Source organism: Cnephaeus nilssonii (assembly GCF_951640355.1).
Source record: "Cnephaeus nilssonii genome assembly, chromosome: 7".
Classification (NCBI taxonomy): Eukaryota; Metazoa; Chordata; class Mammalia; order Chiroptera; family Vespertilionidae; genus Cnephaeus; species Cnephaeus nilssonii.
Window position 1 is genome coordinate 41356230 of NC_137078.1, and position 25927 is coordinate 41382156.

Sequence of the window (25927 nt, forward strand, 5' to 3'; positions counted from 1 at the left end):
AGTTCGAAGTTGTGGTAATAGCTCCAGAGTCTAACATCTTTTGTTTCTGGGTCAGAACTATTCAAGCCCTCTATACTTTTAGTATAAAAGAAAAGAAGAAAAAGACAGCTGGAATTTGGCAGAATAAAAGTTTAGCAATGTTTGCCCTAACTGGTTTGGCTCAGTGGATAGAGCGTCAGCCTGCAGACTCAAGGGTCCCAGGTTCGATTCCGGTCAAGGGCATGCACTTTGGTTGCATCATCGATGTTTCTAACTCTCTCTCTCTCTCCCTTCCTCTCTGTAAAAAATCAATAAAATATATTTTTAAAAAAAGTTTAGCAATGTTAATGTTGTCTTGATATTGACCATATTGTGTGACCTATTATTCTAAAATTTGAAAAAATATTTGCAGCAAAGTGCCTTTTTTATGCTTCTTAGAGCTATGAAAACAAAACAAATAAAAACCCTAAAGACCGTTTAGAATGCCCAATTATTTTTAAAAAATAATCCAAGACAGTCTTTGAGTGTCATTTGATCGGGTCATTCTGTTTGGTAATTCTATAGTTATTGTAAGTGTGACGCTTGGTCTGTCTGGTGTTTTGTTTGTCTGCGGAGAGAGAATGTGTAGTGTAGAAAAGCATGTGCGCCTGGGAGCACAGCTGCCTGAGTCTTCCACTCACTAGTTGTGTGACCTCGGGGAAAGGTACTTCAGTTTCTTTATCTGCAAAACTAGAGGCCCAGTGCATGAAATTCATGCACCGGGTCAGGCGTGGGGGTGAGGAGGGGGTCCCTCAGCCCAGCCTGCACCCTCTTGCAATCCCAGACCCCTCAGGGAATATAGTTGGACATCCCTCTCGCAATCCAGGACCGCTGGTTCCTAACCTCTTGCCTGCCTACCTAATAGCCCCTAACTGCCTCTGCCTCGGCCCCCGCCACTGCGGCTTCATCCGGAAGGATGTCCGGAATGACGTCCAGAAGGTCATTTGGCTGTCTGGTATAATTAGCATATTACGCTTTTATTATTATAGATGGCTACAATAAGAACATCTACATGATTGCTGGGAGGACTGAATGAGACCCATGTAAAATGCTTAGTCCGGCACCAGACACAAAGTAATCACTCAAATATTAGCAATTAAACATGCAGTAGTAATAATGAAGTAGAGATAGTAACTAACCCAAGAACAAGTAGTTAATAAGTAAGGAGTTCCCTAATTGGTATATTTAGTGGGTGACGTGTAAGTCAGCAAAGGCATTTACTAGTAATTGAACCTTTACATTTTAGTGAGGGGAGGAGATAGTGTAGGATGGAGATTCACTCATTCACTCCACAGATGTTGATGTTATCAACAGGAGCATAAAAGGCATGGTACCCGCACCCCCAGAGCAGACTGGTCTAGGGTGGGGGCTGGACTATACATGCAGAAACACAAAAGAAAATAGGTAACAGATGATTGGTGCTCTGGTGAAGATACAACAGGGCTCTCTGGTCTTGAGAGCTGTGGGGTTACTCCCCTCCCCACTTTCTTTTGGCCACCATGAGCTTGTTCTCTATATCTATGGGTTTGTTTCTGTTTTGTTTCGTTTATTCATTTGTGTGTGTGGGTTTTTAGATTCCACATGTAAGTAACAGCATATGGCATTTGTCTTTTTCTGTCTGACTTATTTTACTTAACACTATACACTCTGTCCATCCATATCGTTGCAAATGGTAAGATTTCATTCTTTTTTATTGCTGAATAATACTCTACTGTATATGCAGCATAGGGCAAAAATGAGTTTACAGTTGCTTTATGGGAATTAATATAATAATTGATAGTTGAGAATAAACTCTATGTTTCTCATACTCACAACTGTAAACCTACTTTTGCCCCATCTTGTATATATCACTTCTGTATTCATTCATCTGATGGATATCTAGGTTGTGATCATATCTTAGCTATTACTAGCAATGTTGCAATGAACATAGAGATGCATATATCATTTTGAATTAGTGTTTTTATTTTCTTTGGATAAGTACTCAGAAGTGGAATTGCTAGATTGTGTGGCAGCTCTATTTTTAATTTTTTAGGAACCTCCATACTGTTTTCCATAGTGGCCATACCAATTTATAACCTCACCAACAGTGTATGAGGGTTCCCTTTTCTCCATTCTCACCAGCACTTGCTATTTGTTGATTGATCCATGGTAGCCATTCTGACAGATGTGAGGTGATATATGATTGTGGTTTTAATTTCCCTGATGATTAGTGATGTTGAACATCTTTTCATATGTTTGTTGGCCATCTGAAATGTCTATTCAGGGCCTCTGCCCAAATTTTTATTTGAATTGTTTGGGTCTTTTGGTGTTAAGTTGTATGAGTTCCATATATTTTGCTTATTAACCCCTTATTATATATATATTTCATTTGTGAATATCTCCTCTCATTTTATAGGTTGTCTTTTCATTTTGTTTTTGGTTTCCTTTGCTGTACAAAGCCTTTTTAGTTAGATGTAGTCCCGTTTATTTAATTTTTCTTTTATTGACCTTGCCCGAGGGGACATATCCAAACAGATATTACTAAGAGAAATGCCAAAGAGTTTGCTGCCTATGTTTTCTTTTAGGGGTTCTATAGCTTCAGTGTGAAGTTACTTTGGATTGGTCAGAGAAGGTATTTCTGTGAAGCGGGTATTTAGGCGAGGATCACAGAATCATATCTTAAGGTCTGAGACGGGTCAAGAGATGATAAATCCGATCATTTGTTGTAAGTTCACCAAAATTTTTGGTAATTTCCAGCTAAGAAAATACGATGATCTGTAGTTGATATGTACTGGGGACGGTCAACAAGCTTGGCAGCATATGGCAGAGGAGAAAAAAAATCAAAAGTACTAATTTACAAAACTTCCAGTTATTCATTTTTGGAGCTCTGGGATGATTGCATTAGGAAATGTTTTATAGGAGAGTTGGGGGAAATGATGTCCTGATTTGGTTAGTTATCAGCATATAAGGTTTTTATGGTTACATGAAGCTTTAAGTAGAAAACCATTTTATTTTCATTATCACTGAAAAAACTAAAGTGTGCTTTGCTGATAAGTGTAGTAATAATGGACATAGGTGAATCCTTTTCCTTTGAACATGAATTTTGATGTTTCAGACTGTAGTTGTCAAGAAAGGTAGAATGCATTAAGTAGAATGGGTGCTTCTCAGACAGAATTTTTAAAGTAGCATTTAAAAGCCTGTTTATTACAGAAAATGTGGAACCAAAAAATCTGTAAAGAATTATTTTAATGACCCTCAATTCCACCATCCTTAATATTACACTTTGAGACTTTTTCTTAACATTTTTCTATATCTTTAAAAAATAGTCAAGATACCACACATATTTATGTATGTATAAATGTATATAAATATATGTATACATATACCTAATATATAATTATTTGTAATTAAAATAATGGCATATGCTTTTTTCTCATATTACCATGACTTCATGGTAAATGTGATTTTTTTTTTAATGGCTGCACAATATTCTATCCTCTGGAATATTTTTAACCAATTCCCTATATATGTTTCAGCCAAAAGTAGAATTCGAGGCTGAGAGATAGGGAGCTGCTTGGTGGAAGTTCTGGCTAATCACGGTTTCTCTACTTTGTAAGACAAAACTACTTCTCAATCTCAGGACAGTTTTTGTTAAAATATGTCGAAGAATGTGCCATTTAAGTTTTTATGGAGGAAAGTTGAATTTGAGATTTTTGAAGTAAAAATCATTGAGGTTTTAAGACATCATATAATTACAAATGCAACCAGATTTATGAACCCAAACTAAAATATTAAGACACCTTCCAAAGGAAAATTGGGAAACCTTAAAGTGATGTGTGTGGGTTTTTTTTGGTAGTATTATATTTCCAACATCCTTCTGACATATTAATCTTGACATTGCTGATGAATTAATCAAAGATTATAATTTAAATTAGAAATGTGTTTCTCTTAGGTATCTAGAGCATATAGCAAAACAAAATACATCTTTTTCATTAGTGAAAGGACACATATTAATTGCATCATTAAAATTTCTCATGTGTTTTTTTAATTGTTTGTCTTGAATTTCTATATATTTTCAAAATTGTTGAAAGCTGATTTTTCCTTGGATATTTAAATTTAATTTTATAGATTAGTATCTTCTACTCAATGCTCATATGCTGCTAGTAGAATTAGAGACAATCTGTCTCAAGGACAGTTGGACAATATGTATCAGAAAACTTTAATAAATTTATATAAATTACTTCAAACTTGAAATCTATGGATTAGTCTTAAGGAAATAATTGGCCAAGTATGTAAAGATTAATGCACAAGAATGTAACCTTGCTTATAAAAGCAACCTATTAGAAACACCCTAAGTGTCCAGCATTTAGGGATCAGTTAAATAAAGTGTGGTATATTCATAAACTGGAATATTAGGAAGCTATTTAAAATGATCAAATATATCTATACCTTTAATTTTAGAAAATTATCACAATAAAGTGTAGATATATTGGCCTGTTGTATGGAGTTATCTGATACTGGCAATTAAATACCGGTGAATCCTGCGAAAGAGAGTAATTTTTGTTTGGTCATTATTAAAAATTGAGTCCCCTTCCTTGTAATGGAAAGGCACTAGAACTATTTGTCTCTTGAGACACTCTCAGTTTATTTATTTTAAGCATATAAAGTCATACTCTTACCTTCCATTTGCTATGGCAGAGAGGCATGTGTCCAATTCATTTAAAGGTATCACATGTCGACAACAGGGGGGTGAGGGCATGAGTGGGGGGTTTAGGGGGTTAATGGGGATTTGAGGACACATAATGTAATACCTTAATCAATAAAGAAATTAAAAAATAAAGGTATCACATGTCATTAAAATGTAAATAAAAGAAGACTGCCTAAGATACATTTCTGTTTTGTAGTACTTCAAACTGATATCTGATATGCTTGTCCTGATTCTGTATGTGGTATTGGATTACAGAGTTTATAAGATCCTTAAAAGCTGGGGATTTCCATTAAGCGTTTGCTGTTAGAGCCACTTCATTCCCAGCAGTGAACTGCTCAGGGCCTGAGCCTACTGGATCTCCCACAAACACATTGCAGCCTCATTGCCTGTGAGGGAGCCCATGGTTATTCTCTCCAGACACTAGATTTCCTTCAACCCTGGTCTTCTTGATAGAAGCTTACATGGCTATACCCAATCCCTTGTGAGGCAGACATCCCACCATGGATAGGAGGATGGGCAATCAATCTTAGAGCCTGTGCCCAGCCTCTTCATGGCCAAAACCCTCAATTTTGGGGTCCAAGAGATCTTGGAGCTGAGATTAGTATCTTCCCTGTCTGCCTGATAACCCAATTTGGGTCTACTTTCAGATACGTGGTCCTGAGGATTTGCCCTTGCTGGCAGTTATGTTCTCACATCCTTGGACGTCTGTCCAAACTCCATATCTCAGTCTTGGCCCATGAAGGCCTGCCCTCCCACCACCTACTGTGTGAAGAGAGCTCAGGAAAGGAAACTGACTCAAAGCGATTGAGTTGGAAAGTCCAGTAAACAAATTCACATTGGTACAATCCGGACTAGAGAATAAGGAAAGAAGTAAACAAAAAGGCAAGGAAGAGTATTGAGACCAGTCTCCAGCCTGTACCACATGCTTGTCAAGTGGAATGTTGTCATTGTACTTGAAACCAAAAGATGGCAAAAGCAAGATCAGGAGTGGAATCAGAGTGGTGAGAAATTGAACTCTTGGGGAAGCCACTTGGGTCATGTGAAAAGTAACTCAACACCCGTTATCTTGGCAAGAATGTGCCTGTTCATTGCCAACCTGCCTTTGATTAATGAACAGAACCCATAAATAAGAAATGAGCTGGAAACCACCAGGAGAAAGCATTAATACGCTGTACTTGCAATCATTACCAGGACAGAGTGGATATTGCAGGGCTCAGAATATTTGACTTACTGCTGCCTCCATGATCATTTATTCATTGATTACATTCAGGCAGCCGGTCAGCCAGCATTCAGCAAAGACCTGTCTTGAGGCAGCCAGGGAATAAAATTCTGGGGTTATAATGGTGACATTTACGCTCCTTCACTGAGCTTGCACCTCGCCTGGAAACAGACAACAATTACCCATGCATGAGATAAATGCTGTGATAGGAGGTCAGGGTTGGGTCCTGGAGCAAGGGACATTTACTGAGATTGGAAGGCTTGAGAGAAACTGGCCAGACAAGGGGCAAATGGGTGGTTTATTGATTGATTTTGCAAAGAGTGATATTTGTTTCTTCTTTAAATTTCTTTCTAGGATGTTCAGTTCTTCTCCACAATGAATGAGTGTCACTATGATAAGCAGATGGACTTTTTTATAATAGAAGCAACAGTGACACTGCCGATGACTGGACAGGAACGAAGCTTGTGGATTGTTCTATGTGTTGGAACATTTTTCTGCCTGTTTATTTTCTTTTCTAATTCTCTGGTCATCGCAGCGGTGATTAAAAACAGAAAGTTTCATTTCCCCTTCTACTACCTGTTGGCTAACCTAGCTGCTGCAGATTTCTTTGCCGGAATTGCCTATGTATTCCTGATGTTCAACACTGGCCCCGTTTCAAAACTTTGACCGTCAACCGCTGTTTCTCCGCCAGGGGCTTCTGGACACTAGCTTGACTGCCTCCCTGACCAATTTGCTGGTGATTGCCGTGGAGAGGCACATGTCAATCATGAGGATGCGGGTCCACAGCAACCTGACCAAAAAGAGGGTGACGTTGCTCATTTTGTTTGTCTGGGCCATTGCCATCTTTATGGGGCGGTCCCCACCACTGGGCTGGAATTGCCTCTGTGACCTCTCTACCTGCTCTTCCCTGGCCCCCATTTACAGCAGGAGTTACCTCATTTTTTGGACTGTGTCCAACCTCGTGGCCTTCTTCATCATGGTCGTGGTGTACCTGCGGATCTACATGTACGTCAAGAGGAAAACCAACGTCTTGTCCCCACATACCAGTGGCTCCATCAGCCGCCGGAGGACCCCCATGAAGCTAATGAAGACAGTGAGGACTGTCTTAGGTAAGAAGAGCCAGTGAATCATTCTTCCCATCATTCAGCACATACTTATGAGTATCTGCTGTATATAAGGCACTTACTAGGTAGTAGGAATGCAGCAGTAAGCAAGGACAGATATAAATCTCCACCTGCCTCCAGCTTATACACTAGTAGGGGGAGACAAAATGAGTATTCTAATAGGGAGAAATAAAATAATTGTATAAAAATTTTAAAATAACATAAAATAAGAGGTTGATGACTCTTACTGGAAAATTAAAGCAGGGAAGGGAGATGAGGCGTGCTAAGCAGGTATAGTTTGCAGTTTTAAAAAGCACTGTGAGAGCCGGCTCCATCTAGAGGATGACTTTTGAGCAGAGACCTGAAGGTGTTGAGGGAGCCAAGCTCATGGGTGGGGAAGGGCATTCCAAGCAGAAGGGGCCTGAACAGAAGGAGGCCAGTGTGGCAGGAGTGGCGTGAACTCGGGAGAGTAGGAGGAGATTGGGTCAGAGACATAAGGGTAGAATGGAGCAACTCAGATTATTTAGGACTATGCCATGATCCTACTTAGGTTTTAATGGCCTCTCTCTGGCTGCTGTTTTGAGAAAATACTACAGTGGGGCAAGGGCAAAAGCGAGAGAATGTCTTATGAGGGTACTTCAGTACTCAGGAGGGATGATAGTGCTGGGGACCAGAGGGCAGATTGGAGGTGATGAGGTATGATGTACAGATTCTTGATGTTTCTAAAGGTAGAGTTGATAGGATCTGCTGACTGATAAGGTATGAAGGAAGTGAGAAGAGGAGGGGAAGGTGGAGAGTGTTATTTACTGAGGTGGGGAAGACAGAGAGGTGGAGATTGGGGGCAAGGCCAAGAGTTTGGTTTTGGACAAACTAAGTTAAGGATCCTATTAGACATCTCAGTGGAGTCACTGAGTAGGCAGTTGGATGTATGAATGAGGAGTTCAGGATTAAGTATGGGCTAGAGATCTATATTGGAGAGTCACTTAGGGAAGAAATGCTGGATGGAGATGAGAAGAAGATCCAGGAATGAGCCTCAGGACACTCCAATGTGAGGAGGAGGGGAGGCAGGGAATAGCCAGTGAAGGAGCCCCAGAGGAGTAGCCAGGAATCCTGGGAGAATGTGGTGGCCCAGAAGCCAAGCGCGGGAAGCCCTGGAGGATAGGCAGTATCAGCAGTGGAGTCCTCCTGAGAGACCGAGTCCGATGAGCTTACGGGGTTTAGCAGAGCGGTCGTATTATAGTGACCTTGAGAAGACTGAATTTAGTGTAGCCAAGAGCCCGATCTGAGCAAAATGAATAAGGAAATGGAGGGGAGGATTTAGGACAACCTGAGAAGTTTGCTTTGACCTGTGAGCCCTGTACCATGAAGACACATTCGGTGCAAAGAATGTTCCCTTCATTTTGCTTTTCCTAAGGTAGATGGCTTGTTGTCCCCCAATTCCAGGCCTGGGTCACAGGTTGAATTTGGGATGTGTGGGCAGACACCTTTGTGGTTTCACAGGCCTTGTATTTGAAGTTAGGAGGCCTTTCCTCACTATGGCTGCAGCAATGGGGACTGTTAGTGAGAGACCCAGGAATGTATTCCAGGCAAGTCCCAATGTAAAGGAATTAAAAAATGAGTTCTCAGGAAACAATCCACATTAGAGGATATAGGGTGTCTGCAGTGTGGTGTGGGAACCATCATAATGTTTCTATGTCCTAAAACTCCTAGTAAGATTTGCAGATCAGCAGACACACAGCGTGAAAGTTAAAATAATTTCCAACTCAGGATTTATTTTTGTTAACTAATATTTATTTATTTATATATTTATTATTATTATTATTATTATTATTATTAATCCTCACCCAAGAATATTTTTCCATTGATTTTTAGAGAAAGTGGAAAGGAGAGGGAGAGACAGAGAGAAACATTGATGTGAGAGAGAAGCGTTGTTTGGTTGCCTCCTGCATGCACCCCGACCAGGCCGGGGAACCTGCAACCAAGGTATGTGCCTTTGACTGGATTTGAACCTAGGACCTCTCAGTCCATGGGCTGACACTCTATCCACTGAGCCAAACCAGCTAGGGCTTAGTTAACTAATATTTATGTAGTGTTTCATATGTGTCAAACATTGCCCTAAGTATTTTACATGTATGAACTGGTTTAATGCTCATGGCAACCCTGTGAGGTAGGTACTACTATTACCCTATTTTCCAGATGAGGAAACTAAGCAGAGAGTTCAAGCAGTATGCCCAGGGCCATTTGGCTGTTACTGGTGGAACCAAGATGGCCAGTCGGCCTTTGGAGTCCACATGTTTAACATACTCTGCAACTACTTTTGGTTGTTTGGACTTTTTACGGGTCTCATCTTTGTCCTGTCTTCTGCTTTGACCACCTCCTTCTTCTCTGAGTGCCTTGACAAGAACATAGACAACAATAAGAAAACGGGGGGTTGGTTAACCAATGGTTCCACTCTTGAGCGAGAGAAGGTATTTTTGGTAAAGAGTTAAGTTTGTTATTTACTGGTAGTGTGAATGGACTCGGATGCTTTTCCTGCTTAACTTACAAACATAATTGTTTGCTTGGCTTTGTGTCTTGAGCAACTACCTGCCCGATTAAGGAGAAAACTTAACTTTTTCAGCGTATGGTATTCACATGCAGCATGAGCTAGAAGAAACTTCTATAATCCTAGGTAGAGAGAGTAGGACTCTTTGCGATGTGGTCATAGTCACGAACTTTGGTTTCGTAGGTAACTTTGTCTGGACCATACGGAAGGGTTTAAAATAAACCAGCCGTGTGGTTTTGGTAGGTGCGGTATTGGATAAGGGAAACACTGGAATAAACAGTGAAATTGCCCAGCAGGATAAGAGAAGTCGTGGCATTGAGATGGAACAACATCAGGGAATTGGTTGATGAGAGGAAGACAGTTTGGTGTTGACTTGGGGAAGTTCCTCCGTGGTCAGACCGAGGGATCTGCTGGAAGACGGGAAGTCTGGGGGCCGGGGAAGTGAAACTGAAGAGCTAGGTGGTCTGAGGTTTTGAGCTGATTTCTTTGGATAACAGAAGATTTGTTTGGGTTTTAACTTCAACTCTGTCATTTTCTACAAAGGTGATCTGAAGCACATTCGCTCACCTTTTTTGGTTAAATTTCCTCATCTGAGGTGAAACAGAGAATCTTTAAGTTCTTTCAATGTTATAAAATTCAATGATCCTGTTATAACCAAAAGTCACCAAAGCTGATGCAGAATTCTGTGGAGTGACTGTGTATCAAGCACAGAGTCTTCTTCCCTGGAAGCATCTACCATAGCGTCCGCTCAGGGAGGAAGCCGCTCAGTTGCTGTCTGATACATGAAAAAATTCAGTTGCCTGAGACAAGTGTTTTCCATGTGATAGTATATTAGAAAAATCAACAGTGCTGGCATCTACCATTATTGTTGTCGCTGGTTCTGAGTATGTGGAAATTAATAACTTAATGTTTATTTCTATAATGATTACCTGATTTAAATAGCTTCATAGTAAAATACTAAACCTTTCTATTGACTCCTTGCTATGTATGTTGTAAGAAAGGTTAATTTAAGATTAAATTTTCTTATAAACACACCTTTTAAATATTAGAAAGTCAGTCAATGCCTATATATTAACAGCATCTAAGAGGCAAAAGGTTGCATGAATTCATTTCAGAGAAAGGGGGAGGGATGGAGAGGTCTGTAGAATTTGGGGAAGACTTCTTAGAGCGCTTGGGATGTGATCTGGAAAAATAAATGGAGTTTGTATGGGCAGGAAGGGAAAACATTCTAAGTAGGAGAAACAGTATAATCAAAAGTGTGATGGTAGAAACATCTAAAGCTTTTGCAGTACCACCAGGAAATCCCTTAGGAGCACAGATGCATGTTGTGGTACAATGGGAAATAGTTCATCTGTGAGCTGGAAAAATTTAGTTGGCCATCCTCTTTGGAAGGAGAGGTAGACCAGAAGACTTTTGTGTTTCTCTCCAGCTTTAGGATTCTGGTTGGACACAAAGGCATGCAGAGCTCAATAGGGAGCAGATTCTTTCCTCACTGAGGGAGGTGGAATCTGTGAGGATGGTGCTGTGAATTTTAAATCTGTGCATGATTGGAAAGGCATCTAGTCATCGTGTTCCCATTTCAGCAGCCCTGGGGCAGAGTGCTTGCTCACTCCTGGGTTATGAAGTGTGATGGGCCCTGTACGTGAAAGAAGTTGTTTATTGAATGTTCTCGTCGAAAAGGCACTGGGGACATAGGATCGTACTTTCCACAGGGCACCAAGGCCCTGCCCAAGAGAGAGTCCTGTGTTTTGGAATTCTGCTTGTCAACATGTTAATCATCTGCAGCAACCAAACACACGAGGAACCCCCCGTGGAAACCTCTCCTGTACCTTCAGCACAGCGCCAAGTGAACTGTGCAAACCAATGGTTTGTTTCCCAGACAATGGGCTGGACTTGCTTCTATTTTGCAATGACTTGAAATGCAAAAGAAACAAAAAGTCTAAGGGATTCGTGAATTACACTTTTGAAATCTTCCATGAACCCTCCTGTCTCTTAGGGTGGTGTTTTTCAAACTATAGGTGTTTTTCAAAGTGTCAAGTAATGAAATCAGTTTGGAGATTGTAACTGACACTGTTTTATAACGTGTGTGTGTGAGTGTGTGTGTGTGTGTGTGTGTGTGTGTGTGTGTGTGATGGATTATGGTATAAAATGTATTTCTTACTATGGGTTATGGTCAAGAATGTCTAAAATGTCATGGTTTTAGGGTCAAGGTTTCCTTTTTGGCCAATAAAGAACTGAACTCCTTTATGACATGAGAAACATTACAGGTAAGGGGCTTTCAAAAGATCTGTGGTAATTGAAAGAGCTGGACACTTTTCTTCTCATTCCTCCCTCCCACCTCTCCACTCAGATCAATACTAACTCCTGTTTGTCTTCTCTCAGGGGAGAGAGGAAGGAGGTAAGGTGGTGGTAACAGAAGAAATAATATTCGGAGCTCTCATGCTGGGAAATGGGTGAGATTAGTACCATAAGGAGCCTTGCTAGAGTACTCCTAACAACCATACATGACATTTCTGTAACATGGTGTCCCTTTCAGTGTTTTAAGGCATTGTTCTCATCAAGCCTCACAGAAATCCTGCAAGGGAAGTGGGGATGATGTTATCCTGTTTTGCTGCCACTCCCCTAGATGCACCCTGTACTCAGCCATAATTAATTATTGACAGTTCCTCGTTGTGCATCCCTAAGCCTCTGCACTTGCTGGAATACCTTTCCTCTGGTTCTGCCTGGGAAACTCCCATTCATCTGTAAGACTCAGCACCAGGGCCTGCCTTCCCTGAATCTTTCCTTGCCCTGCCTCAGTAAATCTGATGGCTCCCTCCTTGGGGCCACCTGTGTGTTGTCTATACCGCAATGAATGCACTTCATTGTTTACCTGCCTTTATCTTTAACTAGAATGTGTGTTCTTTGAAGTCAGGGACTGTGTCTTATCTATCTTTGCATCTCTAACGTGCAGCACGCTGTCTGTAACACACTTGCTGAGATTATCATAGGTTGAATAAATAAGGAAGTCAAGGTTTAGGGGAGGTATGTGGCTTTCCAAAAGCTGGAACTATAAGTAGGACCCAGGTTACTTCACATGCAGCCGGGCCATTGGCCTGCTCTGGCTCTGACATGACCTGCCTGTGAGGTCATGTCAGAGCCAGAATGAGGGGGGTCCGGAATGAGGGGGCGTCTCGCTTTATAACACAGGAGACAGGTCTCAGGAGACCACGTGAGAGTGCTACCCTGGGAAGAGGAAAACAAATGAACATTTCCGAGTGCCCACCGCAAGGAGCTCTGCATGTGACATGCTTTCAGGATTTTATTTCACTTAATCCTCATAGCAGCTCTGCCCATCTGTTTTATAGATGGGGAAACTCGGGTATAAAGCATCTTGCCCGTAGACTCTGACTGGTACAAATAATTATCGTTAATACTCATTGTGGGCTCAATGTGGCTCTGAGCGTTTTACATGTTCTATTTCATTTCATCTTCATGACAGTCCAAGGAGGGAGGTTCTGTTATTATTACCAGATGAGGAAACTGAGGCCCAGAGGGGTTCGGTGTCTTGCCCGAGATTAGAAAGAAAGCTGAGATTAGAGTCCCAGCAGTTTGGCCCCAGGACCCCACTCTTCAAGGTTAGTTAGCAGCCTCTTGTAAGTGACAGGGCTAGAGCAGCATCGAGCCAGGTAATGGGGTATAGAGCCTGTATGTCCCTTGATTCTTAGTTAAGGTTATTTCAGTAGAGTCACTTGATCGCTCAAGTTTTAGCTCGCCCTTGATTGGTTTTAAGATGTTGCAGCATGGTAGTAACAGTCATGACATTATATCCCAGGCCTGACACAGCTCCAGTCTTCAAACCATATGTTCATTGAAGTAAATGTTGAGCGGAGGGGCCCTGGAGTAGGGGGGGGGGGGACCCAGATTTAAATTCTGGCCTTGCCACTTCCAGGTTGTGTGATGCTGAACAATGTGCCTGCCCGCTTCCCCCTCCGTTAGATGGGGATGATAGCAGTACCTCTGGCCTGGCCAGGTTTGGGGAGTACAATGAGATAACACACACAAAGTACCTAGTGTGGTGCTTGGCACACAGTAAGTACTAAGCAACTCACATAATAAGCAGTAAGTGCTAAGGAGTGTAAGCTACTCTTCTTAGGCCAATGATGGCGAACCTATGACACACGTGTCAGCACTGACACGCGTAGCCATTTCTGATGACACGCGGCCACTGAGGTGGCCGCATGCCGAGGATGAAACATTTGCGAAATAATGTTTTTTCCTCAAAGTGACACACTACCCGAGTTATGCTCAGTTTTTTGGCGAAGTTTGACACACCAAGCTCAAAAGGTTGCCCATCACTGTCTTAGGCCTTCGTTTGACCCTGAAGAGCCTTGCCCAGAATCCAAGCAGAGTGTCCTTTCCCCGGATGATGTCACAGGCACTGTAGGATGGGGACTAGAGACCTGCTGGTGGTGCCATCCTGGTGGCAGGTTTTGTAAAGTGGACACAGGTAGCCTGGAGGAAGCTAACTGGGTGTGCTTTGCAGAGGCTGCCAGACAGCTGGCGAATGGCACCAGCTTGGTTCCACGGGACCAGGGCCAATCTGAACATGTGGTCACCACCACCCCTACCCCCAGGGAAATTCTGTTAATGATTCCACTTTTGCAACATTTATGAAAGAAAAATTATAAGCGAGATCCTGGCTATCAAGTGTTAGCTTAATAAAAATCTTGTAACACAGCACCAGCACCTGTGTGTGGATCTCTGAGACAGTCCTCATAAGAAACTGTCCTCATCTTGCTAATGCCTCCTACCAGGATGCCTAGTTAGTCAGGTACTATTACCATCTCTACTAGGATTGGAAATTTAACCTTTGTCAGAACAGAATGGGGTCCGGAACCCAGACCTTTTATACTTCAGTTTCTGTTTCTGACCTTCATCAATGAATTGTCCTTGCTCCATTTAAAAAAGGGAGGGGGGTACACATATATGCACCCACACATGCACACGTGCACACACATGCACACACATGCAGGAACCAGGAGTGCAAAGATGCTAACCAGAGCCCCTGGGAATTCTGAACATTTGCTTTCAGCTTTTGTGGACTTACAGTGGCTTCTGTATCACAGAAGCCTGCTTTCAGTGTTTGCTGCCTTGCATGCCTTAGTAATCAGATATCTGTTAAAAAAAAAAAAAAAAGGGAAAGCTTTGCCTTGGGAAGTGCTGAGTGAGACGATCAGATGGTTGGCACACAGGAGCTGCCGTGTTGCTGTGCAGTCATGTCAGAATGCTTCATTCTTTTCACCGTCAAGCTGCCCAGGCACCAATCCTGAGTACACTGAGTCCAGGGTGTTCATACTTTTGTCTTGAAACAGCGAATCCAAGGAGCACCTTTGTGTGCTTCAGGACAGCGCAGCAGGGACAAGGGCCTTGAGGGAGAGAGGCATTTATTCCAGGGCAAACGGTGAATGGGTGAGTGCAAACATAACCTCCTTCCAATGGCTGCTCCTAGCGATTCTGCTTGACAGACCCCTCCATTCCGAGGGGGAGGGTAGTGACGGAGAAACCTCATTGTCTCGTGTTAGAAGGAAGACAGCTTCAAATTAAAAAAACAAAACCCACTGTTGCCCGCCACCGCATCCCACCTTTTCAGATTGTCTCCACTTGTTGACAACTTCCACCCCCACGGGTTTAGTTCCGCCCCAGCCTCTCCTCTGCTGTCTGTAGCCCTTTATCTCAGGCCTGGCTGTTGGTTCTTCTTTTTCCTGCTTCGTGGTTGCAGATGCCTCCCTGTGAGTCAGAGCAGAAGTCATTTTTCCAAATCGCCATCCTTGTTTCCAGCGTAATCACTGCTCTGCTTTCTTCCTTCCATCTCCTCCACACACCCCTTCAGTCCTACTCCTCTCGTTCCACTCCAATCACACTTCCTCCTTCAGAACTTTCTTTCTAGCTTTTCCTCTTTTTAGAAACTTGAAACCCTCCTCTTCATCCGGGACAATGATTGAATACCATATTGCCTGGGTGCAGGGTAAAGAAACACTTCTCAAATTCTATCTCTCCCTCCCCCCCCCCCCCCCCGAAATAATTGATAGGTATAATTGTATATATTTAAAGTGTACAGCATGATGATTTGATATACATGTACATTGTGGAATGATTACCAAGATTAAGGTAATCAACACATCCATCACCTCCCATAGTTAATTCTGTTTATTTTGTTGTTGCTTTTGTGGTGAGAATACTTACTCTGTACTCTCAGCAACTTGCAGGTAAACAGTACCATATTATTAACCATGCTCATCATGTCGTACATGAGATCCTCAGAATTTATATCTGAAATGTTGTGCCCTTTGACCTACATCTCCCATTTCCCCTCCCCGCAACCCTGACAACCACCACTCTACTCTGCATTTAGCAACTCCCACCTTCCTCTCAACCTATCAGTATCCTCAAGCTCCTACAGGGGTTTTCATTCCATTTTTTTTTTAAATTGGCTTCTTTCTTTGCTTTGAACTCCACATATAAGAGGTAGCATACGGTGTTTGTCTTTCTCTGGCTTGTCACTTGGCAGAGAAGTTCCATTACCCAGCGACATCCAACCCTGCTGCCAACACCCAGGCTCCTGGGAGGCTTAGGGTTCCAGAACTCAGGAATGCCTGCTCCTAGGGCCTCCGTTTCTGCCAAAGGAGAGTGGGGTTATCACCTGTCACACCTCCAGGCTAACACCTGGAATAGCCTGGTGCGTGCTGACCCCTTGGTAGAATTTTATCAAATCCGTGCCAATATTGTTTGTACTTGTAAAATATCCGCTGGGGACTGTGCATCTAGTGGGTAACAAGCACACAGGTTGGGTGGGAGTAGGGAATAAAGGGTGTTTGCTGGAATCCCAGCCTGTCACAGACCCAGGGGTCCACAGAGAAGCTGGGAGAAAGGGCAGGCGAACCCGTAGTGTTGGCTGGGGACACCACAGGTGAGCAGCCCTTCTCCCTGTTCTGAGAGTTGTCCCTCTGGTCCAGCCACCTGCTCTCCCTCCCCACCAGATGGTCATTATAATTGCAGAGTGTGAGGAGGAAGGATCCCGTTTCCTTGAAGAATCAATAGCTGCTGAGAGATTTGCCCAAGGTCACCTTGTAAGTCATTGCTAGTGTGTGGCCAGAGCTCTGGTCTTCCTAGTTCCTGCTTCTCCTAGTGGCTGTCCCTTCTAGCCTCAGTGTAAGGCACCTGGCCTCGGACGCCTGTGTGACAGCGGTACACAACAGGGATTGTTTGTTTCCATCAAGTCAGAGTTTACTGCCCACCAGTGGGACTGTTTTAGCCTTGATGTTTTCGGAACAAGAAGAGATTTCTGCTTTTTGTACTTATTCATCATAAACATTTATAGAGTACCTACCAGGTTTTAGTCAGTTATACAAACTAAAGATGCGGCCTCTGCCCCGAAGGCTCTGCATCTGTGCTCGTTCTCATGTTTTACGGTTCTCAGGAGACGACCAAGGTCTGTGAGTCAGTGGTTGGCTCATGTGCGAGATAGATTACTCAGAGGCAGATCTGCTCCAGGTGGCCTTTCGTATCTACAACTTATAAGGGATCCTTTTTATAGGCTTATCTGAGGAAATAGGCAACTTACCAAAAGAAACGATAACAAAAATATATACACAAGCGTCAAGTTGTAGGCATCGGGGACGGCACCAGATGTTAGACCCCTGGCGTCAGACTGGCAGTGGGTTCAACAGCCTTGGCATTTGACTTCCCGCTGGGAAAGAATTCAGAGCCAAGACCCAAACAAGAGAACATTTATTTGGTAAGTCACAGAGGCAGAAAAAGTAATTCCTAGAATAAATGGGCTTAGGAAACAACTTGTAGAGGTAAAGGGAAGGCCCTTGGAGCTTGGGAGTGAGGAAGCCAATGGTGATGCCTGGGGCAGGGAGAGAGAAGGGGAACGGGAAGGGGAAGGGACAGACACAGGTATGCTCCCCGTGGGGAGAGCTATTGGGCCCTCCACCCTAAAGGATTTAAGGGCGGAGAGTTTAGGGGAGGTCCCAGGGGAAGATCTCAGTAGAATATTCAGCAGTTTTCCAGGTGTGTCCTTTCAGGGTTGTGGTCTCCCCTTATTGACTGGTTGGCCAAGGCAGGGGGTCATTATTCAATGCAGCTGGTCCTGAGGTCAACCATGGATGGGGTCGCTAGTCTGATTTTGCTGCTTTTCTGGGCCTGGAGCTGAAATACAACTGAGGCCCAGATGTTATCTCTAGGGAGGAAAAGGTCAGGGGGTCCAAACGTCAAGATCAGCAATATGCTAGGGGAGGAAAAGTCACCCTGGGGTCAAGGTCCCACCCTTCCATTGCCCATTGCTGGACACCTGGGGCTTTCTACCCTGGTGACCTTCTGTGCCTGGCCCATCATGCTTGCTCTGCTATCATCATGTCTGTCTAACTGCCTACCACAAGTGAGGGGAGTCCAGGCAAAAAATGCTGTGGATGGTCTATAGAGGCCTCCTTGAAGAGGTAGGATTGAGCCAGATCTTAGTATGACAAGTGCAGAGGAGAGGGCATGCAGATAGGAGAGGTAGGGTGGGAGACAGGCATGCACATAGCTAGGGAGACCTGGCCAAGGCCAGGAGTGCAAAGGGGGGACAGGGCAGACTGACTTCTGGAATAAGGGCTTTGCATAATGCCATGTGGTTTGAGAGGCATTCTGGAGTCAGAGGATAGAAGGCCTTAAATCCTAAGATTGTGTGGACTTTATTGTCAAACACCTGCGGAGAGCAGGTGGACACCTTGTGTTTGTGAATTGGGCCTGAGGTGGGTATGATGCAAAAACAACAAAATAAACAGAATTAACTATGTGAGGTGATGGATGTGTTAATTATCTTAACACATTCCTTTCTTCCGTGCCACCAGCTGAAGCATCTTCGTAAAAAGGGTGGCACATGTGACTAACTGGGTAGATTCGATTTTTATTAAAATGTTATGCAGGCTGAATTTAATAGGTCGGTGGCCATTCTTCATCCCACAGCTAAACTGCTGTAACTGGCAATGGAGAGCACCTGTAGGATCTTGGGGGTACTGGTGGGTTGAGAGGAAGGTGAAAGTTGCTAGATGCAGAGCAGTTTTAGGAAGATGGAAGAGAGAGAGAGAGAGAGAGAGAGAGAGAGAGAGAGAGAGAGAGAGAGATCATGATGGGGACTGCTGGGATTGGCCCAGGGCTCTGTGGGTTGTAGGTGGCTTAGGTGCCAGAGAGAGGCAGAGCTGGCCAGTCATAGCAGGCTGCAGGAAGGTACATGTGTCAGCAACAGGCTGAGTCTACACAGAGAGGGAGGAGCAGCCGGGGAAGCCCAGCAGGAGCTGCAGGGGAGCAGGATAGGGGGTGTGAGCTTGTGGAACTCGGGCAGGAGGCAGAGATGGAATAAACAACTGACCAAGGTCCAGGAAACCTGAAAGCGGGAAGCAGGTCTCCACCCTGAAGCAGGTCTCCACCTTGGAAACTAAGATGCCTTTTTAAAAATATATATATTTTTTTGTTGACTTTGGAGAGGCAGGGAGAGGGAGAAAGAGATGGAAACATCAATAGAGAGAGAGAACCATCGATAGGCTGCCTCCTGCACAGCCCCCATCAGGGACTGAACCTGCAACCCGGGCATGTGCCCTGATTGGGAATCGAACCGGAACCTCCTGGTACATAGGTTGACACTCAATCACTGAGCCACCCCAGCTGGGCCTAAGATTCCTTAAAGCCTTTGAACTTTGCCCTTTATCATCTCCCAGCTGATGTCACCTTCCTGCTTCCTTCTAGCCAAGAACATAGGAGTCATCTGGCATGCATGCCCCTTCACCAGCTTAGCCAGCCTGCACAGGCCCTGTCCCTCCCTTTAGCTTTCTGGAGAGCACTGCTTCCCGCCTCCCCAGGAGCCTGTTCTCATCCTTATCTTTGCTTCTCTGTATGTTTGACCATTAATAAATATATCCCCTGCCCTAACCAGTTTTGGCTCAGTGGATAGAGCGTCGGCCTGTGGACTGAAGGGTCCCGGGTTCGATTTTGGTCAAGGGCACGTACCTCCGTTACAGGATCCAGGGTGCATGCAGGAGACAACCAATTGATGTTTCTCTCACATCAATATTTCTATCTTTCCCTCTCTCTTCCACTCTCTCTAAAAATCAATGGAAAAATACCCTCCGGTGAGGATTAAAAAAAAAAAAAAGATGTTGAAAAACAAACAGATAAATAATAAAATATCATATATAATAAAAGCCTAATATGCTAAGTGTCCGGTTGTCCGGTCATCTGTTCAACCAATCAAAGTGTAATATGCTAATGATATGCTAAGGTCACTCAACTGCTTGCTATGATGTGCACTGACCACCAGGGGGCAGACAATCGACCAGTTGCTATGACATGCACTGACCACCAGGGGCAGTCGACCAGTCACTATGATGTGCACTGACCACCAAGGGGCAGATGCTATGACTGGTAGGTTAGCTTGCTGCTGGGGTCTGGCTGATCAGGACTGAGCAAGACAGACCGGACATGCCCTGGAGCCCTCCTGCGGTCCCTCCCCAGCTGGCCAACCTCCTGCACCCCTCCCTGGCCCTGATTGTGCACTGGTGGGGTCCCTTGACCTGGCCTGTACCCTCTCACAATCCGGGACCCCTCAGGGGATGTTGGAGAGCTGGGTTTGATTCAATCCCACAGGCCAGGCCAAGGGACCCCACTGGACCCCACTGGACCCCACTGGTGCACAAATTTGTGCACTGGGCCTCTAGTTTTAATATATAAATATTTATAGCCCCTGACCCTCCCTTCCCTTTCTAACTGCTCTGTCTCCTTCCCTTTATTATCCTATTAAAACCTGGAACCGTGGTGGGCGAGCTGCCCCCACGGAGACTGTGCTGAGGAAGCATAGCCCTCCTGGTTGCCGAATTTAGTGACCTGCTTGACTCCCCTGTGGCGCGGCTGCCTGCTACAGTTGGACGGCCTCTTCCCCGTTCTGTTCCTTCTCTATCTGTTGGCCAGGTTCTTGCATCTCTGGCCATCCCTGAGCTGCCCTTGGCTCCTTTGACTCCCCAGGCTCTCTGGAGGTGGTCGGACTCACCCCTGTGGTGTGGACCAGCGCCTCTGAGTGAGTGCCCCCCAAAGCAGCGTCTCCATCCTCAGCCTCTCTCTTGAGCTCTGTTTCCAACTGCCTGCTGCCCACGCAAACACCTGGACGTCCTGCAGGCACTGCAGCCTTCATCTTCCCCCATGAACCTGCTCCACGTGTTATATTGGATGTCTGCAGTGTGGGTCCCATCTGCCTCATCTTCCAAGATGGAACCGTTGACAGCCCCCCCGCCCCCCCCCCCCCCCCCCGCTCTTTCTCCCTATATCCAGTTAGTGAGCAAGTCTGCTGGAGTGGTGTCTCAGATGCTACCACATCCCTTAGACAAAGCCTCGCCATTCTGTTGCTTACCACTGTCTCTGTCTGCATTCCCTCCTCTGGTTTTACCTGCCCCCGGCCTTCTTCCATACCACCAGCTGAACCATCCTCCTAAAAAGCACAGTTAACACTGTCTAATCTTTTCTTGGCTCCTCCTGCATACTGGATAAAGCCCAGATTCCTTAGCTGGTTTTCAAGGCCCTTTTCACAGTTCTGTTCCCAGCCTCTTTTCCAAACACTTCCCTTCCCACACAGCCCATGCTTTTGTCGTGCCAAGCTCTCTCCACTCTGCAGGTGACAGGTGTGCAGGGATGGCTTGATGCTCCTCTCGGTTTTTCTTCGCATGGATGGGGCACTCCTGTCCACCTTTCAGGATCCTTCCCTGAGATGTTTTCTGCCTCCCTCAGGCAGCATTGATTATCCAGGGCTTCTATAGCACGCTCTACATATACATACAAATATTTAGCTCGTTTTATTATCATTGATTCACTAAATCCTCGTATCTCTTGTCAGGGACAGGACTGTGTATCTTCATCTCCACAGTGCCATAGTACAGCAAGTACTCAAAAGAAGTGTTTACATAGTGAACTAGCAAACACATTCACGGGGTGGGTCCCGGGGCAGGAACGGCGCAGCTGCCCCAGCCTCTGTCCTTGTCCTGATTGTGACCACAGGGCTGCTTCCACGGCCACTCAGGACTCTTCTCACTAACCCTGTGGTGTCACAACACGATTCACTTCCTGGGATGCAGGACCCCTGTGTCCTGGTTCTCACCAACGGACTTCTTCGAGCCGGGGTGAGTTTGAAGAGGGTACCCGGTAATCCTGGGACTGGAATTGACTTGGTGAGTGACCCTAAGGCATAACATATTCTTATTTTTTTTATTTCTTTTGGGACTAGAGGTTGAGGGATCGCCGGAGAGTTCCTGGTGATTATTATGTCGTTAATCCCCTCTTTCACAGGTTAGCTGGTTACTTGGGAAGTGGTTCCATCAGGGTTGCTAACAGGACCGGGCCTCTTGTAAAAAAAAAAAAGGCAGGAAAAAAGTACACTAAAGATACAAGATACAAGTTCTTTACTTTCTTCTGCACATCTTCTCTGCTCACACCCGGGCTCTGTTGTGCCATCAGGTCACACTTACACAAAACAAGTTCAAAGATAAAATTACTGAGGGTGTCAATACGGCCACAGCAGAGCGCTAAGCCAAGTGCAGGGCCCCGTGTGACCGGAGAGGCCACCCACGGCGAGGCTGGCTGTGCTGCTGACTGCGCCCCTCGGCCTGGCCTAGCCCAGGACCACGTTACTACGATGCAGGGCACTTTGGGGGACTTAGGTCCCATCCAGTTCGCTTCCCCAGGGTGACACGGGCCAGCCGGGTGCGTTGTCTCAGGGTCGAGCTCCTCGACTGTGAGAGGGATTTTCTTAGGGCCTCCTCGTCTTCTCCAGGGCAGCGGCCTGTGTCCAGGGCGAGGCTCCTTATCCCCACATGAGCACCAGCAGGAAGTAGACTGAGGCTGTGCGGCTGAGACAGTCCGGGGCTCCCACTCACAGCCCAGACGAACTGGGTTCTCCAAGAGTCAGGGAATGGCCCCTGCTCAGGGCCTGTTCTGAGCCTGCTTATCGAGGCTTATGCAATACAGTGTTATATCCAGACTGGATATAAACTGACTGGGCCCACCTCAAGCGCCCCACAGCGGGGCCTCGGAGGAAAGAGCAGGACTTTGCGTGTGACTTGACCGGCTCCTGCCTTGGGAAGCCGGTGTTTTCCTCCCAGGACGTGTCCCAAGCTCCTGGATGCCGGGCTCCTTACGTTTAGCCTGAGGCTCTGTTGCAGGCTCCGGGCTCCAGCGGAGTTACACTGAGTTTATTTGTGAGGGTTCAGCACTGGAAAAGCCAAGTTCCTGCGATCTGCACGGCCCCTTGTATGTCTCAGGGCACACGGCAGACTTAGGGACGCGTCTCAGAGTGGAGTCAGTGGAGGACACCAAGGTGGCCAGCAGCCCGAGTTGTTCTGGGTGTGCAAACGTAATCCCTGTGCAGCTTAGACGCTAAAACTGTGGCTCTTCAGTAGCGCGGGATGGACCCTCAGAAGGACATAGAGGTAGGTGGTCCGACAAGAGGATAGTGTTCATTTCCGGGGCGGTAACTCTTTTCCATCTGTTCTACTTGGAGGAGAAATGTTTCTGCTTTGAGGCTCCCTGCTGTTCGGGGAGGGGAGCCCTGGCGGGACCTGGAGAGTCTTCAGGCCTCCTGGTCTTCTTCGCTGGGTTCTGTACAACGAGGGATCGTGCAGCCCCGACTTCGGGAGCCTCTCTGAATGTGGTCCCCAGGGGCAATGCCGAGAACTGCCTGCTGGATCCTGGACTTCTGTCATATGAGAAGGGACTGTGGCTAGCCTGGGGCCCCACAGGGACAGTCTGGAAGTTCTTAAGTGGAAGGCTTTCTTGGATTCCCTTCAGCTCAGGAATGAGGTAACAGGAGAGTTCTCTGCTGGGGTAGAAGGGGGATCAGGTCTAGGACTGCCCCAGAGGGAAACTCGATGGCGGGCTCAGCCTGAGGGCCTCACTGATGGTGGGTGGATGGGCCGTGGTCTTTAGGATCTGGGAAAGGAGGATGGAACCTCTAAACTGAGGAGTTCGCTGGGGCCTGCAGCCCCTCTGAAGCCCCTAGGGTTAGGCTCTGGGACTGGGGGTTTAAGGACAGCCTCAGGAGGCTGCAGGGCCTCAGGAGAGGGCAGTCTTCCTGGATCATACGGAGACTGGCTTCACTAGGCACCGATGTGCAGAGAACACAGCTGAGCGGGGGCATGGGGCTCATCAGCCAGGGGCCGCCTTGGACAGTGGGAAAGGGAGTGGACTAGGGCCTGAGGGTTCTGCAAGAGAGGCCTTGAGGTCCCTTAAAGACTTACTGGAGCACTGATGCATGTTTTATATTGATCAGTCAGGGGGCAGTGGGCAGAGAGAGCTTCTCACACGCTGGGCATGAAAGGTTAGATGTAAAGCTCACAGCACTCATGTCTCCATAGGAAGTGCATTCTCTACCATCCGGGGCTCCTCCTGAGTTTCCCAGAAAGCTCTCTGAGCTTTCCCTAGGCGTGTGAGGTCATTCCCCGGCCTCTCACAAATGGCCCCTGGGATCCGGTGGCCTACTTAGGCGGAGCTTCCCTAACACCTCCAGACCAGGAAAGGGTCACAAAGTGATGGCAGGACCTGCATGGAAGCTTAAGGACGTAGTACAGGTGGGGCCGGCCCCATTCGGATGGGAAGCACTTGTCCCCTCGAGCTGCCCCTGTCTGAGCTCTGCAGCAGATGAGAGGCTGGGCGGCTGGCGGGCTGGGCCAGGGCTGCTGGAGCGCACACCGCAGGGAAGGAACCGGCTGGATCTGGGCAGCGCACAAAGGCCCTGCCTGCTGGTTCAGGCAGAGCTGGGGGAGTGCCATGGGCACATCAGTATAAAGGGCAGATCCTGGAGGGCAGCACAGCAGCATGGGCCCCAGAATAATGCCTAAGGGCCACCCAAGAAGGGTTGGGGTCCAGGCAGGAGATCTGGGGACAACAGATGCCACTTCCTCCAACAACCAGGTGCCACAGGCCCCTTGGGGTCAGCAGGAAGTCAGGGTCAGGGGAGCTGCAGGTGGTGGGAACCTGGGTCCTGACCTGGGCCAGGCTGGGGATCAGGATGGGTGGGTACATCCTCCGAAGGACCTGCGGGTGCCTGAGAGAGTGACAGTAGTGGGGGAGAGGCCCAGCCCCAGCAGCCCTGAGTATCCGGCAGGTTACCATGGAGACATAATTAGAGGGTGAAGATCTAGTAGACGCCAGTGTTAGGGCTAAACTGAGGCTTGGGGCTCCTCAGATTCCTCCTGATCACAGATGGGCTCTTGTTGGCTCCAAGGGCTTGGTTTGGAGGCTGGGGAAAGAGGGCCCAGACAGTTACTTGTAGGAATGTGGTTTCAGGAGGGGGTGTGGTGCTTTGTGTCAGGATCTTCCGGGCAGCATTTTGAACGTGTGCACAAGTTCTCCCCCGTCCTGCACACACAGACCAGCTTCTAAATCAGGGGACTGCTGGTCAAACCCTCGAGTGCCTATTTTGAAGAAACTTCGGAGGTGTTCCGAATATCCTCATCCGTGCAGAAACCCTTGAGGGGCAAGAGCTACTGTGAAAACAGTGAGAAAGGGAAAGAAAGATGGATTTAAAAAACATTCAAATGGCCCAGCCTGTGTGGCCCCGTGGTTGAGTGTTGACCTATGAACCAGCAGGTCACGGTTCAATTCCTGGTCAGGGCACATGCCCGGGTTGTGGGCTCAATCCCCAGTAGGGGGCGTGCTGGAGGCAGTCGATCAATGGTTCTCTTTCATCATTGATGTTTCTCTCTCTCCCTCTCCCTTGCTCTCTGAAATCAATAAAAATATATTAAAAATAATAAAAATAATAAAGACATTAAAATGATAGATGCCTCAGGAGGTGGAGACACATTAGGCAAGAGGGGAGCAGCAAAGGATGAATCCAGCTGGCTTCAGAGTTTTACATTTGAGTAACTGAAAGAAGAAAGAAAATGGTGGTTTAGAGAGGCCCCAGGCGGAATCTCTGCTATTCCTAGAGAACACAAGCTATCATTTCTTTAAAACCTTTGGAAAATCTGCCCTAACCGGTTTGGCTCAGTGGATAGAGCATCAGCCTGCGGACTGAAAGGTCCCAGGTTCGATTCCGGTCAAGGGCATATACCTTGGTTGCGGGCACATTCCCAGTAGGGGATGTGCAGGAGGCAGCTGATCGATGTGTCTCTCTTATCGATGTTTCTAACTCTCTCTTCCTCTCCCTTCCTCTCTGTAAAAAATCAATAAAAATATATTAAAAAAAAAAAAACTTTGGAAAATCCTCCTCAATCCTGTCTCTAGGAAAGTAAACCACAGGGTAGCCCCTCAAGACTCTCCGCACATTGAAACTGCATAATTGCATATTTGGG

At 46.1% G+C, this 25927-nt stretch overlaps 1 protein-coding gene across 1 annotated transcript in view; it reads left to right on the plus strand.

Moving 5' to 3' along the window:
• The first annotated feature begins 6284 nt into the window (after positions 1 to 6284).
• Positions 6285 to 25927, plus strand: part of LPAR3 (lysophosphatidic acid receptor 3) — a 56419-nt gene continuing 36776 nt past the window's right edge. Inside the window, 5 exon segments of the mRNA XM_079777769.1 lie at positions 6285 to 6330; positions 6333 to 6391; positions 6393 to 6576; positions 6579 to 6599; positions 6602 to 7033. Of these exon segments, the coding sequence (XP_079633895.1) occupies positions 6300 to 6330; positions 6333 to 6391; positions 6393 to 6576; positions 6579 to 6599; positions 6602 to 7033 (727 nt within the window). The 5' untranslated portion in view covers positions 6285 to 6299.